This window comes from Lithobates pipiens, unplaced genomic scaffold (assembly GCF_037356315.1).
Source record: "Lithobates pipiens isolate NorthernLeopardFrog02 unplaced genomic scaffold, aLitPip1_a1.2 Scaffold_28, whole genome shotgun sequence".
NCBI lineage: Eukaryota > Metazoa > Chordata > Amphibia > Anura > Ranidae > Lithobates > Lithobates pipiens.
Window position 1 is genome coordinate 207,079,830 of NW_027507789.1, and position 20,775 is coordinate 207,100,604.

At 44.8% G+C, this 20,775-nt stretch overlaps 1 protein-coding gene across 1 annotated transcript; it reads left to right on the plus strand.

Moving 5' to 3' along the window:
• Positions 1 to 7,589: 7,589 nt before the first annotated feature.
• Positions 7,590 to 20,511, plus strand: NPBWR2 (neuropeptides B and W receptor 2). Its single transcript, XM_077460378.1, has 2 exons — positions 7,590 to 7,656; positions 18,819 to 20,511. Exon 2 carries the CDS (start codon positions 19,065 to 19,067, stop codon positions 20,064 to 20,066), a length of 1,002 nt encoding a protein of 333 aa, XP_077316504.1. The 5' UTR covers positions 7,590 to 7,656; positions 18,819 to 19,064; the 3' UTR covers positions 20,067 to 20,511.
• Positions 20,512 to 20,775: the final 264 nt, after the last annotated feature.

The following is a 20,775-nucleotide window of genomic DNA, read 5'->3' on the forward strand; positions in this document are numbered from 1 at the left end:
TGAATGGACACGCTGCAGCTTGGTTCGGGTGCCCCCATAGCAAGCAACTAAGTCATTTTCTAGCAAAAAAAATACAAATTCTTACTTGTAAACAGCAAATGTCAGAAAAAGGCTTTAAGTGGTTAATGTGTGTTGTGTTAGGGCGGCTTGTTTGAATGGGTTACCTAATGTACCAAAAATAATCAAAATAGGTGCATGTAGTATTATGGACAGCACACCAAAATCGACAGTAGTACATGGCTGCGGGTTGTACTATCCAACAATGCACGTTAGTTTAAGGTGACCAGATTTTTTAAATGAAATCCGGGGACATAGTTTACTATTTGCCAATAAAAAAAAAATACATTTTATAAGCATATTTTCCTCAACTGATAATCGCAGTCTATGTGGTATGTGTTTATGTAATGATATATAAACGTATGATATATACCTTATTTCTGGAAATCATTTCATACCAGCCCCATAGCATTATTATACCAGCCCAACCACATAACATCATTATTTTCATAAAAGTGAAAACCATGCATTTCAAAGCACATTTGAAGAGTGTATTATACTCACCAGTGCCCATCAGTGCAGCCTCACCAGTGCCCAATGCCCATCAATGCAGCCTGTTCAGTGTCCATCAATGCAGCCCAATCAGTGTCCATCAATGCAGCCTGTTCAGTGCCCATCAATGCAGCCCGATCAGTGTCCATCAATGCAGCCCGATCAGTGTCCATCAATGCAGCCCGATCAGTGTCCATCAATGCAGCCCGATCAGTGTCCATCAATGCAGCCTGTTCAGTGCCCATCAATGCAGACTGTTCAGTGTCCATCAATGCAGCCCGATCAGTGCCCATCAATGCAGCCTGTTCAGTGTCCATAAATGCAGTCCGATCAGTGCCCATCAATGCAGCCTGTTCAGTGTCCATCAATGCAGCCCGATCAGTGTCCATCAATGCAGCCCGATCAGTGTCCATCAATGCAGCCCGATCAGTGTCCATCAATGCAGCCTGTTCAGTGTCCATCAATGCAGCCCGATCAGTGTCCATCAATGCAGCCCGATCAGTGTCCATCAATGCAGCCTGTTCAGTGCCCATCAATGCAGACTGTTCAGTGTCCATCAATGCAGCCCGATCAGTGCCCATCAATGCAGCCTGTTCAGTGTCCATAAATGCAGTCCGATCAGTGCCCATCAATGCAGCCTGTTCAGTGCCCATCAATGCAGCCTGTTCAGTGCCCATCAATGCAGCCTGTTCAGTGCCCATCAATGCAGCCTGTTTAGTGCCCATCATCTCAGCCTTACTTAGAGGAGAGGAGTCGGATTATACAGAGCGGGGATTTCCCGTTTATCCCGCGCGGCCGCTGTCCTCAGACGAAGTCCCGCCTCCTATGATAGGGGACAACAGTGTGCTATAAAAGAAAAAATGTGGCGCGCATAAAAATTCATTAACATATATTAGCACATAAATTATGCATAAAAATCCAGAAAAGTAAGAAAGAGTTCAACAAATCAGCAGCTGATCTCCCTCCACCTCAATCAGCAGATATGAAGACAGTAGGGGTCCCATCACCATCACCCAACACGACAGACCCTTACCATCAGTGCAACGGTAATGCACATGTAATGGCACCACTATGCTCTACAAATCCTCCAAAACAATACTCTGGAGCAAGATCTTTCCAATCATGTAACAGGTATAGGGATCCTTATGCCCCGTACACACGAGCGGACTTTTCGACATCCAAACTCCGACGGACTGAGTCCGGCGGACTATCCGATCGTGTGTGGGCTGCAACGGACTTTAGCGAAGCTAAAGTCTGACGGACTTTAGAAATGAAGCATGCTTTAAATTTTCCCGACGGAACTCCGCCGGACCCGGTCCCCTTTGAAAAATCCGCTCGTGTGTGTGCTACTCCGACGGACTAAAACCGACGCTAGGGCAGCTATTGGCTACTGTCTATGAACTTCCTACGTCGAATCCAGTCGTACGTCATCACGTTCGACTCCGTCGGAGTTTGGTGTGATGGTGTGTGGTCAAGTCCGTTCGGTCGAAAAGTCCGCCAGAACTCCGTCGGAACTCCAGCGGAACTCCGGCGGAACTCCTTTGGAGGTCTGTCAGACTTAATTCCTCTCGTGTGTACGGGGCATTATGCAGCTCAGCAGTCATATAGGTAGAAAGAAATAACATCGCTCATTGCGCAGATAACTTAAAAAAACATTCACCAGTTTATTGTTGAAATAATTCCACTCACGTTTTTGTTGATTCATAAAGGCAAACAGCTAAAGCGTCCAGCGCTTCAGTAACAATCGCTGTAGTATAGTCTGTACGCGTCCCACATCAAGCCAAGCTCCGCAACAACAGTGTGCTGCCTATTATAGGAGCTGGCCCAGGAGTCAGAACTTCGTCTTCGTCGATCTGACAAGTCGCCCCCGTTCTGTACAATGGAACCGTTCTGAGAGGAGCGACTCGAGTTGCTCCGACTCAGAAAAAAGGTTCCTGTACTACTTTTGGGCGACCTCGGGGCGACTTGCATTGACTTCTATACAGAAGTCATTTGCAAATCGCCGCTGAGGTCGCGGCAGGTCGCGGCGAGGCAAGTCGGTGTCGCCTCGCATCGCCCGCAGTGTGAACCGGCCCTAAATCAACACAATGTTTTTTACACCTGTCAATCCATAGCGGTGAATGGACTGTCCGATTAGGTCCACCTGAAAAACTCAAAGATGAACCTGATTTAAACAGCCATGTGAAAGAGGCTTTAAGCTGCATGTGGATGGTGCAAAGTTAGCAAGTGACCATAGTGTCTAGACAGACTGGATCTAAGGAGGTACAGTATGTCAAAGCATAAAGCAGGATTTGAAACAGAACAGATAGCGGAAAGAATGGTAAGAACCCCAGTCTGATTTTTTTTATTTTTGAAGTGACCTATTCAGCAGATTTTCCTTCAATTCATATCCTGGAGACACAACAGGAAAAAAGTAAAATTCATCAAAGTCAGGGGAAGTCTCCTCTTGTGCAATGATCACTTTTCCCTTTACTAATTACTATCACTATTCCCATTACACTGACAACCATGACATGTTATGTTATGTTATGCCGCGTACACACGACCGGACTTTCTGGCAGACTAGGTCTGACGGTTTTCCCAATGGACTTTTGGCGGAGTTCCGACAGACTTTTCGAATGGACTTGGCCACATATGAACGGACTAAGTCAGTTCGTTTTGAATGTGATGACGTAAGACGGGACTAAAAAAGGAAGTTCAATAGCCAGTAGCCAATAGCTTCCCTTGCATCGTATTTGGTCCGTGGGACCAGCACACAGTCGATAGGAATTGAGTCCGTCGGACAGATTTGAAACATGTTCTATTTCTAGGTCGAATGATCGGATTAGCCCACAGACGATCGGATTGTCTGAAGGACTGATTCCGTCAGACCTAGTCTGCCGGAAGGTTGGTCCTTTGTACGCGGCATTAGAAATGGTGGCGGCTGGTGCTCCATTGGTCGGGGGGGTTTGCAGAAGATGGACCTGATCACGGACCCACAAACCCTACGGTCGCTGGGCTCACTTACCCTGTGCAAATCAAAGTTGTGCTGACAGAACCCCCCCCCCCCCCCCGCCTCGAATTTCAGACGATTCAACAAGAATCCGCTGCAATTCAAGCTGTGAATGGCCAACATTATTTCAACTGTATTTGGCGGTTTGGTTGGAGTTCGCCTTTATAAAAAAAATCATCTTAATTTCACAGTTTATGGTAATACATTCCAGATTAGCATGTGAAAAGGTAATTATGTTAAGCGACTTAAATATCACACATCTAATAGAGCAATAGGTCTCTGATCCTGAGATGTGATTAACAGCCGTTCTACAGGAGAAAAAAAAAAAATGTTCAGTATAAATCCGAGTTATTAATTTGTGTGAGATGAAACAGCCGCGAACTTCCCCGAGTGTGCCGCGCTGAACAATGCGGAATGGAATAATGAGCGCGATGTAAAGAGAGTCAAGGGCTCCGAGTCTCCCTCTAATTCTAAATGGTCGGGGGAAATTACAGTTTCCCTCTTAGAAAGGGGCATCTTATAGGGCAGGGATATGCAATTAGCGGACCTCCAGCTGTTGCAGAACTACAAGTCCCATGAGGCATAGCAAGACTCTGACAGCCACAAGCATGACACCCAGAGGCAGAGGCATGATGGGACTTGTAGTTTTGCAACAGCTGGAGGGCCGCTAGTTGCAAATCCCTGTTATAGGGGATGAAATCACCCTGGTCCATTCTATGGCTCATTCTAATGAAATTAGAGCCTTGGTATTTTTAAAGAGCCACTCCTCAAAGTTACTTGGCGAATTTATTTCTTACCTAATACTACATGCCCATCTAAGACCCTGTTACCCCCTTTAGCGGCCACCCCCTGTACATTTACTGCGTACGTGATCTGACTCTTCCCGGTCTGGGGCATGCGCTGCCAGTGACACACTGATTGGCTCCCGCTGTGTCCAATCAGCAGGTACGGCGGAGGCGATGTCAGCTGGGACCCGTCGATCGTTCAGGAGAAAAGGCAGAACGGTGGCCTGCCTATGTAAACAAGGCAGATCGCCGTTCTGTGAGAGGGGAATATGCCGACCCTGTGATCCTGCTGGACACAGATCTTTACATTCCCCCAGTCTAATGCCCCGTAGACACGATCCAATTGTCCTTTTTTTTTGGGGGGGGGGGGGGGGTTTGTTGCATGCAAGTCATATATCGAACATGAAGAGCTTACTAAAGTTACAAAAACTGTCGTACGACAGAATAAAAAAATCAGAAGTGATGTCATGTGTTGTAGTGTATTTGTATTGTATATTTTTGGACGACAACTGTACTGATTAAGCTAAAATCGTATGATCTGGCATCGTACGAGAATCATTTTCGTGCTCGTCTGATTGGATAATATCAGATGAACTGTCGTGATAGGCTCTCGAAAGCTCTGTACTAACGATCCGATTATCGTACGATCGCTTCGAAAGCGGTATTTTTCGTGCGATTTTTGGATTGTGTGTACGGTCCATAGGCACCCCCCCCCCCCACAGTTAGTAATCACATCCAGGGAACACATTTAACCCTTTGATCGCTCCTAATGGTAGCCCCTTCCCTACCAGTGTCATTAGTACAGTGACAGTGCTTTTTTTTTTTTAGCACTGATCACCATATTAGTGTCACTGGTCCCCAAAAAGTGTCAAAAGTTATGCCCCATACACACGATCAGAAATTCCGCCAGCAAAAGTCCAATGAGAGCTTATGGTCGGAAAATGCGATCGTGTGTATGTTCCATCGGTCATTTGCTGGCGGAATATCGGCCAGCAAAAGTTTGAGAGCAGGTTCTCAATTTTTCGGCCGGAACAAGTTCCGATCGGAAATTACGGTCTTCTGCACAAATTCCGATGCGCAAAATTCCTACGCATGCTCGGAAACAATTCAACGCATGCTCGGAAGCATTGAACTTCATTTCTCGGCTCCTTGTAGTGTTGTACGTCATCGCATTCTTGGCAGTTGAAAGTTCAGTGAACTTTTGTGTGACCGTGTGTACGCAAGCCAAGCTTGAGCGGAATTCCATTGGAATAAAACACTCGTGTGTACGGGGCATTAGCCCGGTTTGTCCACCGCAATATCGTAGTCCCGCTATAAGTTGCTGATCACCAACATTACTAATAAAAATCAAATAAATAAATATATCCCGTAGTTTATAGCTGCTATAACTTTTGCGCAAACCAATCAATATTCGAGTATTGGGATTTTTTTTTACCTAATACTGTATATGTAGCAGAATACATATTGACCTAAATTGATGAAGAAATTCGATTTTTTTCATTTTTTTATTGGATATTATTTTATAGCAGAAAGTAAAAAATTATTGTTTTTTTTTTTTTTTTCAAAGTTGTCGGTCTTTCTTTGTTTATAGCGCAAAAAATAAAAACCGCAGTGGTAAACAAATACCACCAAAAGAAATCTGTTTGTGGGGAAAAAAAGGACATCAATTTTATTTGGGTACAGCATGGCACAACCGCGCAATTATCAGTTAAATAACGCAGTGCTGTATCGGGGGGGGGGTAAACGTTCTGGAGCTGAAGAAAGTGGGAAAATTAAAGGATCTGCTATCAGGACCAACAGGTAATAAAGCTACAGGGAGACAAACAAAAACTGCCTGCCTCCAACCTACTGACTGGACAGTGAAAGCACATCGCCATACCAGTGAGGAAGGTCACTCTGCTCACTACTACTGTCAGTGGGTTTCCAGTGTTAGCACTGATGTCACTATGCCAATGCAGTATATTCAGACTGGCCCTCCATCTTTACATACAGGGGATTACAGTAGGCTAATATGAAGACAATGTCAAGTATTTATACAGGCTAAATTAAAATGTCAACAGATAATATAGTTATGGTACAGGGGGAATAAGAAAAACAAAACCTGCCTACCTCCATCGATCCTGACCAAATCTCCAACTCCATTTGAAGAAATTAAGCTCCAGACTTGCAGGGAATCTCCACCACACTTTTCCATGCTTGTGCCAGTCCACAACTTTATCCCAGAGATTATTTGACAGTGTCTTGCCACTCATAGTTGATTGTTTGGTTCGGTTGCACTAGCAGGGACTGAAATGCTCCAAGAAAGCTCTTTTCATTCTGAGCTAAGCAAAATAACCACAGCTGATCACAGATGAAAGTCAAATGGCTTTCTGTGCCATTGAGAAGGTGATTAGCTACACCTGATTGAGTTTACCAAGTCATTTTTAGGAGTGGGGAGGTCCTTTTTCCAACTCAGTGATTCTGTTTTTTACTTTTTCTTATTTTTGCTCTGACATGTTGGTGTTCTATTTTTCACTTGGATGTTGCACAGAGTAAACACAGCTGGATAAAACAAACTTTATTGTCTTTATTTCATGCTGCAAAGCAAGAAAATTTGATTCTTTTAAAGGGGGTGATTCTTTTCTATACCCTTAAAGCGGAGGTTCACACAAAAATGGAACCTCCACTTTTCGGAACCCTCCTTCCGGTGTCACATTTGGCACCTTTCAGGAGGGAGGAGGGTGCAGATACCTGTATAATACAGGTATTTGCACCCACTTCCGGGGCATAGACTCCCACGGGAGTCTATGCCTCTTACCGCCCCCCGCTGTCTGCTGGGAAACACACGGGTCCCAGAGACAGCAGGGACCATCCGGATTGTGCAAGGCTTCATTTCCTGATTCCCTTACCGAAGATGGCGGCGGCAGCACCCGAGAGCCAAGTGACAGAGTGGCTTCGGGTACCGACATCGCGGGTGCCCTGGACAGGTAAGTGTCCTTATTTTAAAAGTCAGCAGCTGCAGTATTTGTAGCTGCTGACTTAAAAAAAAAAAAAAATTGGCGGACCTCCACTTTAATAAATGGTGTGCCTTAAATATTACCTTTTTATTGATACAGATTAGTACATCAGACAGATCTAGAACAGGGACAGCCATGATGGAGATAGGGACAGGTGGGGGTGCTGTATCCCCTCCGCACACAATGTAGTTCGATCAGATGTGTATCAGAGGGGCTTCCAGCAGGCTGAGACGTCAGCAGAGTAATAACAGACCCTCCTCCCTGTCTGAACTCTAGTAGATGTGAGCGTAGCACAGACACAGCGCATTGAAGCACTGACTGCACAGCATGAAAGGTAAGGATCAGCCTGGGGGTCTTCACATACCACTAGAGGGGTCACTTACTGCAATTGATGGGGGGGCTACACAGCCTGGCATCAAATGGGGGCAAAAAAAAAAAAAAAAAGACTGAGCCAGATTAACTGGGGTTTAGGAAATAATGATTATTATTATAAGTATACAGCAGAGTGTGTGCATACTGCTCCTACTATAGTGCAGGAGAAGTTTAGCTAAGTTTTATTGATAATAATTTCATTATATTCCTATCTTTGTGTACAGTACAGAAATATAATGTGCAGAAGGAAGATTATTACTGGATAAAGGAGATTATAGAAATATATTTATTTAGGACTAGATGTGGTTGTACACGTGAGTCAGTTGAACTCTACAAAGCAGAAGAGCAGAGCCACTTGTACAGTATAGAGTTTTACAATCGGTGCAGTTGTAAGGTAGAGACAGAAGTACAGAACAGATTTGTAGCCAGGAGGGCTCTCCGGGTGAAAAGTTGCGGTGGTAGTAGAATAAGCACCTACGGTTTTGGTTGACTGTATAATAGAAACCTACCGTCAGGGCAGCTTTTCCGGTCTATATATCGTAAAGCAGAGAACTAGAGAAGGCAGCTGCACAGTTGCAGAAGCTGTATGGTAGATGTACTTTTATGGCAGTTGCATGGGAAAGACATACATAGTTACATAGTAGGTGAGGTTGAAAAAAGACACAAGTCCATCAAGTCCAACCTATGTGTGTGATTATATGTCAGTATTACATTGTATATCTCTGTATGTTGTGGTCGTTCAGGTGCTTATCTAATAGTATCTAATAGCTTTTTAAAACGATCGATGCTCCCCGCTGAGACCACCGCCTCTGGAAGGGAATTCCACATCCTTGCCGCGCTTACAGTAAAGAACCCTCTACGTAGTTTAAGGTTAAACCTCTTTTCTTCTAATTTTAGAGAATGGCTGCGTGTCTTATATAATTCCCTTTCACAGAAAAGTTTTATCCCTATTGTGGGGTCACCAGTATGGGATTTGTACATTGAAATCATATCCCCTCTCAAGCGTCTCTTCTCCAGAGAGAATAAGTGCAGTGCTCGCAACCTTTCCTCATAAGTAATATCCTCCAGACCCTTTATTAGCTTTGCTGCCCTTCTCTGGACTTTCTCCAGTTCCAGCACATCCTTCCTGAGGACTGGTGCCCAGAACTGGACATACAACTGGGGTAGTGGAAGAGCAGATACATTCAGGACAGTTGTACAGTAAAACCATATAGCTGGAGGACTGTAGTGCACAGATGATCAAGGCAGCAGGACAGGACTATCAGGACAGGACTATCAGGACATGCAGCTTTACAGTACAAAAACAGCACAGTGGAGATGGCTATACAATAAAGAGTACAGCACAGTCCACTGTACACTAGAGTACTGTAGCACTGTCCAGACCATTCTATATTGGAGTGATGTAGCAAAGGCCATTGTACATAAAGTTGTACACAAAGGTGTGTGCAGACGATTGCATTAGGGTGTGTACCCCAAAGTTCAAACACACATGAGCAGTAGTACAGTGGATGGTGTCAGCAGGACAGTGGATGGTGTCAGTCAGTAGGAAAGTGGATGGTTTCAGTAGAGCAGTGGACGGTGTCAGCAGGACAATGGATGGTGTCAGTAAGTAGAGCAGTTGATGGTGTCAGTAGGGCAGTTGAGTGTGTCTGTAGAGCAGTGAATGGTGTCTGTAGAGCAGTGGATGGTGTCTGTAGAGCAGTGGACGGTGTCCGTAGAGCAGTGGACGGTGTCTGTAGAGCAGTGGACGGTGTCAGCAGGACAGTGGATGGTGTCAGTCAGTAGAGCAGTGGATGGTGTCAGTAGAGCAGTGGATGGTTTCAGTAGAGCAGTGGATGGAGTCAGTAGAGCAGTGGACAGTGTCTGTAGAACAGTGGATGGTGTCAGCAGGACAGTGGATGGTGTCGATCAGTAGAGCAGTGGATGGTGTCAGTAGAGCAGTGGACAGTGTCAGTAGAGCAGTGGACAGTGTTAGCAGGACAGTGGATGGTGTCAGTCAGTAGGACAGCGGATGGTGTCAGTCAGTAGGACAGTGGATGGTGTCAGTAGGGCAGTGGATGGTGCCAGTCAGTAGGACTGTGGATGGTGTCAGTCAGTAGAGCAGTAGATGGTGTCAGTAGGGCAGTTGAGTGTGTCTGTAGAGCAGTGAATGGTGTCTGTAGAGCAGTGGATGGTGTCAGTAGGGCAGTGGATGGTGTCAGTAGGGCAGTGGATGGTGTCAGTAGAGCAGTGGACAGTGTCTGTAGAACAGTGGACGGTGTTAGCAGGACAGTGGATGGTGTCAGTCAGTAGGACAGCGGATGGTGTCAGTCAGTAGGACAGTGGATGGTGTCAGTAGGACAGTGGATGCTGTCAGCAGGACAATGGATGGTGTCAGTAAGTAGAGCAGTTGATGGTGTCAGTAGGGCAGTTGAGTGTGTCTGTAGAGCATTGAATTGTGTCTGTAGAGCAGTGAATGGTGTCTGTAGAGCAGTGGATGGTGTCTGTAGAGCAGTGGATGGTGTCAGTAGGGCAGTGGACGGTGTCTATAGAGCAGTGGACGGTGTCAGCAGGACAGTGGATGGTGTCAGTCAGTAGAGCAGTGGATGGTGTCAGTAGGGCAGTGGATGGTTTCAGTAGAGCAGTGGATGGAGTCAGTAGAGCAGTGGACAGTGTCTGTAGAACAGTGGATGGTGTCAGCAGGACAGTGGATGGTGTCGATCAGTAGAGCAGTGGATGGTGTCAGTAGAGCAGTTGCTCAGTGTCAGTAGAGCAGTGGACAGTGTTAGCAGGACAGTGGATGGTGTCAGTCAGTAGGACAGCGGATGGTGTCAGTCAGTAGGACAGTGGATGGTGTCAGCAGGACAGTGGATGGTGTCAGTCAGTAGGACAGTGGATGGTGTCAGTCAGTAGGACAGTGGATGGTGTCAGTCAGTAGGACAGTGGATGGTGTCAGTCTGTAGGACAGTGGATGGTGTCAGTCTGTAGGACAGTGGATGGTGTCAGTAGGGCAGTGGATGGTGTCAGTCAGTAGGACAGTGGATGGTGTCAGTCAGGAGGACAGTGGATGGTGTCAGTCAGTAGAGCAGTAGATGGTGTCAGTAGGGCAGTTGAGTGTGTCTGTAGAGCAGTGAATGGTGTCTGTAGAGCAGTGGATGGTGTCTGTAGAGCAGTGGATGGTGTCAGTAGGGCAGTGGATGGTGTCAGAAGAGCAGTGGACAGTGTCTGTAGAACAGTGGACGGTGTCAGCAGGACAGTGGATGGTGTCAGTCAGTAGAGCAATGGATGGTGTCAGTAGAGCAGTGGACGGTGTCAGTAGAGCAGTGGACGGTGTCAGTAGAGCAGTGGAAGGTGTCAGTAGAGCAGTGGAGAGTGTTAGCAGGACAGTGGATGGTGTCAGTCAGTAGGACAGTGGATGGTGTAAGTAGGACAGTGGATGGTGTCAGTCAGTAGGACAGTGGATGGTGTCAGTCAGTAGGACAGTGGATGGTGTCAGTCAGTAGGACAGCGGATGGTGTCAGTCAGTAGGACAGTGGATCGTGTCAGTAGGACAGTGGATGGTGTAAGTAGGACAGTGGATGCTGTCAGCAGGACAATGGATGGTGTCAGTAGGTAGAGCAGTTGATGGTGTCAGTAGGGCAGTTGAGTGTGTCTGTAGAGCATTGAATGGTGTCTGTAGAGCAGTGGATGGTGTCTGTAGAGCAGTGGATGGTGTCTGTAGAGCAGTGGATGGTGTCAGCAGGACAGTGGATGGTGTCTGTAGAGCAGTCGATGGTGTCAGCAGGACAGTGGATGGTGTCAGTAGGGCAGTGGATGGTTTCAGTAGAGCAGTGGATGGAGTCAGTAGAGCAGTGGACAGTGTCTGTAGAACAGTGGATGGTGTCAGTCAGTAGAGCAGTGGATGGTGTCAGTAGAGCAGTGGACAGTGTTAGCAGGACAGTGGATGGTGTCAGTCAGTAGGACAGTGGATGGTGTCAGCAGGACAGTGGATGGTGTCAGTCAGTAGGACAGTGGATGGTGTCAGTCAGTAGGACAGTGGATGGTGTCAGCAGGACAGTGGATGGTGTCAGCAGGACAGTGGATGGTGTCTGTCAGTAGGGCAGTGGATGGTACCAGTCAGTAGGACAGTGGATGGTGTCAGTCAGTAGGACAGTGGATGGTGTCAGTCAGTAGGACAGTGGATGGTGTCAGTCAGTAGGACAGTGGATGGTGTCAGTCAGTAGGACAGTGGATGGTGTCAGTCAGTAGGACAGTGGATGGTGTCAGTAGGACAGTGGATGGTGTCAGTAGGACAGTGGATGGTGTCAGTAAGGCAGTGGATGGTGTCAGTCAGTAGGGCAGTGGATGGTGTCAGTCAGTAGAGCAGTGGACGGTGTCAGTAGAGCAGTGGACGGTGTCAGTAGAGCAGTGGACCGTGTCAGTAGAGCAGTGGACCGTGTCAGTAGAGCAGTGGACCGTGTCTGTAGAGCAGTGGACAGTGTCTGTAGAGCAGTGGACGGTGTCAGCAGGACAGTGGATGGTGTCAGTCAGTAGAGCAGTGGATGGTGTCAGTAGGGCAGTGGATGGTTTCAGTAGAGCAGTGGATGGAGTCAGTAGAGCAGTGGACAGTGTCTATAGAACAGTGGATGGTGTCAGTCAGTAGAGCAATGGATGGTGTCAGTAGAGCAATGGATGGTGTCAGTAGAGCAGTGGACGGTGTCAGTAGAGCAGTGGACAGTGTTAGCAGGACAGTGGATGGTGTCAGTCAGTAGGACAGCGGATGGTGTCAGTCAGTAGGACAACGGATGGTGTCAGTCAGTAGGACAGTGGATGGTGTCAGTCAGTAGGACAGTGGATGGTGTCAATCAGTAGGACAGTGGAGGGTGTCAGTAGAGCAGTGGATGGTGCCAGTCAGTAGGACAGTGGATGGTGTCAGTCAGTAGGACAGTGGATGGTGTCAGTCAGTAGGACAGTGGATGGTGTCAGTCAGTAGAGCAGTGGATGGTGTCAGTAGGGCAGTGGATGGTGTCAGTCAGTAGGACAGTGGATGGTGTCAGTCAGTAGGACAGTGGATGGTGTCAGTCAGTAGGAACGTGGATGGTGTCAGTCAGTAGAACAGTGGATGGTGTCAGTCAGTAGAGCAGTGGATGGTGTCAGTAGATCAGTTGACGGTGTCTGTAGAGCAGTGGACGGTGTCAGCAGGACAGTGGATGGTGTCAGTCAGTAGAGCAGTTGATGGTGTCAGTCAGTAGAGCAGTGAATGGTGTCAGTAGAGCAGTGGATGGAGTCAGTAGAGCAGTGGATGGAGTCAGTAGAGCAGTGGACGTTGTCTGTAGAGCAGTGGACGGTGTCTGTAGAACAATGGACGGTGTCAGCAGGACAGTGGAGGGTGTCAGTCAGTAGAGCAGTAGATGGTGTCAGTAAGGCAGTTGATTGTGTCTGTAGAGCAGTGGATGGTGTCTGTAGAGCAGTGGATGGTGTCTGTAGAGCAGTGGATGGGGTCTGTAGAGCAGTGGACGGTGTCAGTAGATCAGTGGACGGTGTCAGTAGATCAGTGGACGGTGTCAGTAGATCAGTGGACGGTGTCTGTAGAGCAGTGGACGGTGTCAGCAGGACAGTGGATGGTGTCAGTCAGTAGAGCAGTGGATGGTGTCAGTCAGTAGAGCAGTGGATGGTGTCAGTAGAGCAGTGGATGGAGTCAGTAGAGCAGTGGACGGTGTCTGTAGAGCAGTGGACGGTGTCTGTAGAGCAGTAGGACGGTGTCAGCAGGACAGTGGATGATGTCAGTCAGTAGAGCAGTGGATGGTGTCAGTAGGGCAGTGGATGGTTTCAGTAGAGCAGTGGACAGTGTCTGTAGAACAGTGGATGGTGTCAGTCAGTAGAGCAGTGGATGGTGTCAGTAGAGCAGTGGATGGTGTCAGTAGAGCAGTGGACGGTGTCAGTAGAGCAGTGGAAGGTGTCAGTAGAGCAGAGCAGTGGAGAGTGTTAGCAGGACAGTGGATGGTGTCAGTCAGTAGGACAGCGGATGGTGTCAGTCAGTATGACAGCGGATGATGTCAGTCAGTAGGACAGTGGATGGTGTCAGTCAGTAGGACAGCGGATGGTGTCAGTCAGTAGGACAGTGGATGGTGTCAGTCAGTAGGACAGTGGATGGTGTCAGTAGGACAGTGGATGGTGTCAGTCAGTAGGACAGTGGATGGTGTCAGTAGGGCAGTGGATGGTGTCAGTCAGTAGGACAGTGGATGGTGTCAGTCAGTAGGACAGTGCATGGTGTCAGTCAGTAGAGCAGTGGATGGTGTCAGTAGGGCAGTGGATGGTGTCAGTCAGTAGGACAATGGATGGTGTCAGTCAGTAGAGCAGTGGACGGTGTCAGTAGAGCAGTGGACGGTGTCAGTAGAGCAGTGGACGGTGTCAGCAGGACAGTGGATGGTGTCAGTCAGTAGAGCAGTGGATGGTGTCAGTAGTGCAGTGGATGGTTTCAGTAGAGCAGTGAATGGAGTCAGTAGAGCAGTGGACAGTGTCTGTGGAACAGTGGACGGTGTCAGCAGGACAGTGGATGGTGTCAGTCAGTAGAGCAGTGGATGGTGTCAGTAGAGCAGTGGATGGTGTCAGTAGAGCAGTGGGTGGTGTCAACAGGACAGTGGATGGTGTCAGTAGAGCAGTGGACGGTGTCTGTAGAGCAGTGGACGGTGTTAGCAGGACAGTGGATGGTGTCAATCAGTAGGACAGTGGGTGGTGTCAACAGGACAGTGGATGGTGTCAGTCAGTAGGACAGTGGATGGTGTCAGTCAGTAGGACAGTGGATGGTGTCAGTCAGTAGGACAGTGGATGGCGTCAGTCAGTAGGACAGTGGATGGTGTCAGTCAGTAGGACAGTGGATGGTGTCAGTCAGTACAGTAGAGCAGTGGACACTTTCAGTAGGGTAGTGGACTTTGTCAGTAGGGCAGGAGATGGTGTCAGTAGAGCAGTGGATAGTATTAGTAGGGCAGAGATTAGTGTCAAGAGTGTTTTTATTTTTATTATTTTATTTTATTATTTTTTACTTTTTTTGTTTTAATCTTTTTTTTTTTTTTATCATTTTCTTTACAATTTGTTAGGAGCCCAATTGGAGGTTTTGGTGAAAAGGACTGAGGACAAAGATTCCCCAGTCCATTTCTCCTCAGCTGCCAGCAGGGGGAATCTGTGTCTCACAGGGTGATTAGGGTGTGCCCAAGCACAGCTGGCACACCCCATGCGCACAGATCATTGTACACTAGATCATAGAGCACATACCATTACTAGACTAGTACAGTATAGACCATTGTACATTGGAGTAGTACAGCACAGGTCACTTTACACTAGAGTAGTACTGTACATGCCATTGTACTCAAATGTAGTACAGCACCAACCATTGTACACTAGATTAGTACAACACAGACCACTGTACACTAGGATTAGTATAGAACAGACCATTGTATGATAGAATAGAATAGCACAAAACATTGTACTCTAGAGTAACAAAGCATAGACTATTGTGCACTAGAGCAATACAAGGTAGACCGCAAACTAGAGTAGTACAATACAGACCATTAAACACTATAATAGTACAGGACATACTATTGTACACTAAAGTAGTACTTCACACACCATTGTACACGAGAGTAGTACAGCACAGTCCACTAACCTAAAGGATTTTCATCACAAACATAAATTCTCCAAATCTTCACTTTATTAGAACAGTACTAAGCCATTGTTCTAAGCACTAGATTTCTACCACACGGACCATGGTATTCTAGAGTAGTATAAGCACAGGCCATTGCACATTAGTACAGTACAAACTATTAAACATCAAATCTGTATAGTACAGATCTGTGTATAATAAAGTAATATGTCACAGGCAATTGTACAGTACAGACCACTGTACACTAGAGTAGTATATTACAGACCACCACTGTACACTAGGGTAGTATATTACAGACCACTGTACACTAGAGTAGTATATTACAAACCCTTGTACACTAGGATAGTATATTACAGACCATTGTACACTAGGGTAGCATATTACAGACCATTGTACACTAGGGTAGCATATTACAGACCATTGTACACTAGGGTAGTATATTACAGACCATTGTACACTAGGTTAGTATATTACAGACCACTGTACACTAGAGTAGTATATTACAGACCATTATACACTAGGGTGGTATATTACAGACCATTGTACACTAGAGTAGTATATTACAGACCATTGTACATTAGGGTAGTATATTACAGATCAGTGTACACTAAAGTAGTATATTACAGACCAGTGTACACTAGGGTAGCATTTTACAGACCATTGTATACTAGGGTAGTATATTACAGACCATTGTACACTAGGGTAGTATATTACAGACCATTGTACACTAGAGTAGTATATTACAGACCATTGTACACTAGAATAGCATTTTACAGACCATTGTACCCTAGGGTAGTATATTACAGACCACTGTACACTAGAGTAGTATATTACAGACCATTATACACTAGGGTGGTATATTACAGACCATTGTACCCTAGGGTAGTATATTACAGACCACTGTACACTAGAGTAGTATATTACAGACCATTGTACATTAGGGTAGTATATTACAGACCATTGTACACTAGAAAGCATATTACAGACCATTGTACACTAGGGTAGTATATTACAGACCATTGTACACTAGGGTAGTATACAACAGACCATTGTACACTAGGGTAGTATATTACAGACCATTGTACACTAGGGTAGTATATTACAGACCATTGTACACTAGGGTAGCATATTACAGACCATTGTACACTAGGGTAGTATATTACAGACCATTGTACACTAGGGTAGTATATTACAGACCATTGTACACTAGGGTAGTATATTACAGACCATTGTACACTAGAGTAGTATATTACAGACCATTGTACATTAGGGTAGTATATTACAGACCATTGTACCCTAGGGTAGTATATTACAGACCACTGTACACTAGGGTAGTATATTACAGACCATTGTACATTAGGGTAGTATATTACAGACCAGTGTACATTAGGGTAGTATATTACAGACCACTGTACACTAGGGTAGTATATTACAGACCATTGTACATTAGGGTAGTATATTACAGACCATTGTACCCTAGGATAGTATATTACAGACCATTGTACACTAGAGTACTATATTACAGACCATTGTAGACTAGGGTACTATATTACAGACCACTGTACACTAGGGTAGTATATTACAGACCACTGTACACTAGGGTAGTATATTACAGACCATTGTACATTAGGGTAGTATATTACAAACCCTTGTACACTAGGGTAGTATATTACAGACCACTGTACACTAGAGTAGTATATTACAGACCATTGTACACTAGGGTAGCATATTACAGACCATTGTACACTAGGGTAGTATATTACAGACCATTGTACACTAGGGTAGCATATTACAGACCATTGTACACTAGGGTAGCATATTACAGACCATTGTACACTAGGGTAGTATATTACAGACCAGTGTACCCTAGGGTAGTATATTACAGACCATTGTACATTAGGGTAGTATATTACAGACCATTGTACCCTAGGGTAGTATATTACAGACCACTGTACACTAGGGTAGTATATTACAGACCATTGTACATTAGGGTAGTATATTACAGACCAGTGTACATTAGGGTAGTATATTACAGACCACTGTACACTAGGGTAGTATATTACAGACCATTGTACATTAGGGTAGTATATTACAGACCATTGTACCCTAGGATAGTATATTACAGACCATTGTACACTAGAGTACTATATTACAGACCATTGTAGACTAGGGTACTATATTACAGACCACTGTACACTAGGGTAGTATATTACAGACCACTGTACACTAGGGTAGTATATTACAGACCATTGTACATTAGGGTAGTATATTACAAACCCTTGTACACTAGGGTAGTATATTACAGACCACTGTACACTAGAGTAGTATATTACAGACCATTGTACACTAGGGTAGCATATTACAGACCATTGTACACTAGGGTAGTATATTACAGACCATTGTACACTAGGGTAGCATATTACAGACCATTGTACACTAGGGTAGCATATTAAAGACCATTGTACACTAGGGTAGTATATTACAGACCAGTGTACCCTAGGGTAGTATATTACAGACCATTGTACATTAGGGTAGTATATTACAGACCATTGTACATTAGGGTAGTATATTACAGACCACTGTACACTACGGTAGTATATTACAGACCATTGTACATTAGGGTAGTATATTACAGACCACTGTACATTAGGGTAGTATATTACAGACCAGTGTACCCTAGGATAGTATATTACAGACCATTGTACACTAGAGTACTATATTACAGACCATTGTACACTAGGGTACTATATTACAGACCACTGTACACTAGGGTACTATATTACAGACCATTGTACACTAGGGTACTATATTACAGACCACTGTACACTAGGGTACTATATTACAGACCACTGTACACTAGGGTACTATATTACAGACCACTGTACACTAGGGTAGTATATTACAGACCATTGTACACTAGGGTAGTATATTACAGACCATTGTACACTAGGGTAGCATATTACAGACCATTGTACACTAGGGTACTATATTACAGATCACTGTACACTAGGGTAGTACAGCACTGGCACATAAAAGACCTTTCAGAGGTTCTAACCCTCCATCTCTATAATAAAACTTTTGAATGCAATTGGGCTCCATAAAGGGTGCCCCTGGAGAGCTGTTCTTGCTGTAAAAAAAAAAAAAAGTAAACGGGCTTAAAACATTTAAAAATTTTCAAAATCATTTTTTCACCGACACATTCCTTGTATTTTATTTATATATTTTTTGTAATATTTATGATAAATTGATGTATTTTGCGCAGAGGTCTTTAGTACCAGTTATCAGTTGCCCTATATGTCCCACAATAGCGTCTTTGCCAATAAAGTAGAGTTATAGGTGAATGTTCTATTGCTTCTGCATGTTCTGTACAGAAAACATTTTATGAAACTGATAAAGAACTACATAAGGTATATTAATATTTCATGGCTGCTCTCCCAGTTCGGCTTTATTCAGACGGCCTCTGCTGTCTAAAAATAATTAAAGTGTATGATTTTTTTGTCTTTCAGAAATTAAGCAGATTACAAACTCAACGGACAGTTAAACACCGCTGATACTTCTCCAAGACCACAGCCTGCTTCGCAGTCGGACACGTCTTCCAGCGTTGGGTTAGGTTAATATGAACAGCTGGTGTTCACATCCTGGAACCACTGGGTTAATTTGGTGCAAAATTGGAACATGCAGTGAGCTATTGACCGTAGAGTCTTAAGCTTAATTTGTTGTTTGCCTTTTAACAAGATTCGAGAGGAAGGAACATGGAGAATGTCTCTTTGTTGAGCACTCCCAATGCTTCCTATGATCCCTCCGGGCTTGGTAGCTATTATGGAAATTCTAATCCTGAAACACATTTTGCTAGCAGTGACTTGTCACCAAATTTCTACATCATCCTCCCAGTGATCTACTCGGTCATTTGTGTGGTGGGATTGACTGGAAACACCGCGGTCATCTATGTCATTCTCAAAGCCCCCAAGATGAAAACGGTCACCAACCTCTTTATCCTAAACCTGGCGATTGCTGACGACCTGTTTACTCTTGTCCTTCCCATCAACATTGCTGAGATTCTTCTTCATTACTGGCCTTTTGGTGTTGTCCTTTGTAAGATTATCTTGTCCATAGATCTTTACAACATCTTCTCCAGCATCTTCTTTTTAACCGTCATGAGCATAGACCGCTATCTGGTCGTATTGGCCACCGTAAGGTCCAAGAGGATGCCCTACCGTACCTATCGAGGAGCCAAAATTGTAAGTCTTCTTGTTTGGGTCTTGGTCATTCTTATTGTGTTGCCTTTCACCATTTTTGCTGGAGTATACATGGACAATATGGAGTTTAAGAGCTGTGGACTGAATTTCCCCAAACCGGAAAAGCTCTGGTTCAAGGCGAGTCGTGTCTACACCCTAATGTTGGGATTTGCCATTCCAGTCTCCACCATCTGTGTCTTATACATGCTCATGTTGTACAAACTAAGGAATATGAGGTTAAATTCCAATGGCAAGGCCTTGGACAAGGCCAAAAAAAGGGTAACTATCATGGTCTTTGTTGTCGTAGCGGTTTGTCTTTTTTGTTGGACACCTTTCCACCTAGCTACCATAGTGTCTCTGACCACAGATTTGCAGGAGACATCTGTAGTTATTGGCATCTCCTACTTTATTACGAGTTTGAGCTATGCCAACTCTTGTCTCAACCCATTCCTCTACGCCTTCTTAGATGACAGCTTCCGCAAGAGCTTCCGGAAGATGCTGGAGTGTCGAACAACTTGAAGTTCATGTGATCATAGGATCTTTCAAACCATGGCTAACATTGTGTCTTTCCTAACCAATCAAACTGCTGATACCTAGCAAGAAAAAAAAAATACCCTTAAGTAATAAAAAGAAAATGGAAATGTTCTGGCTCTCCCTAGGACTTGTTCAACAAGATGCGGCACCTAAATTCAATATGGAAATTGCCTACAGATTACTGACCACACCTCACTAAAACACACCAACGGGGTTTTTGCAGCCAGTGACCTCAGGTAGTTACCTTCATCGCTTTAACCTTGACCTGGTCCTGTTTCACTGAATGGAAGATATTAGGCGTACTTAATTTCTTTGAAAGGCACGGACGTTTTTCATATTCCTTAGCTTTAATATTTATGTAAAAAAGGACTACATAGCAAATTATGGTTTTAGTGTTTGTAAGCCTTAGCCACCCAATAAAGTAATCTTTATTTACATAAAATTGTATTGCTTTATTTTCTAGAAGTGCGTGAATGGATTGAACGTGGAATTAAATATGGTGAGCCATGGGCCATCCTTTTAAAGGGGATTAAAACAATTACATTTTTTTGTGTGATCTGTTCACTAACACTATAATAGCAATTACATATAAAATAACCCTGTCATGTAGTTGAAATCGAACAACTAGCAGCTAAAATAACCAGTTTTAGGCTAATGACCATCTGGAAATGACCCATAACCTCGTCCCACTTCA

Excerpts from the sequence above, each read along its gene's own strand:
- NPBWR2 (XM_077460378.1), top strand. The coding sequence starts at position 19,065 with ATGGAGAATGTCTCTTTGTTGAGCACTCCCAATGCTTCCTATGATCCC.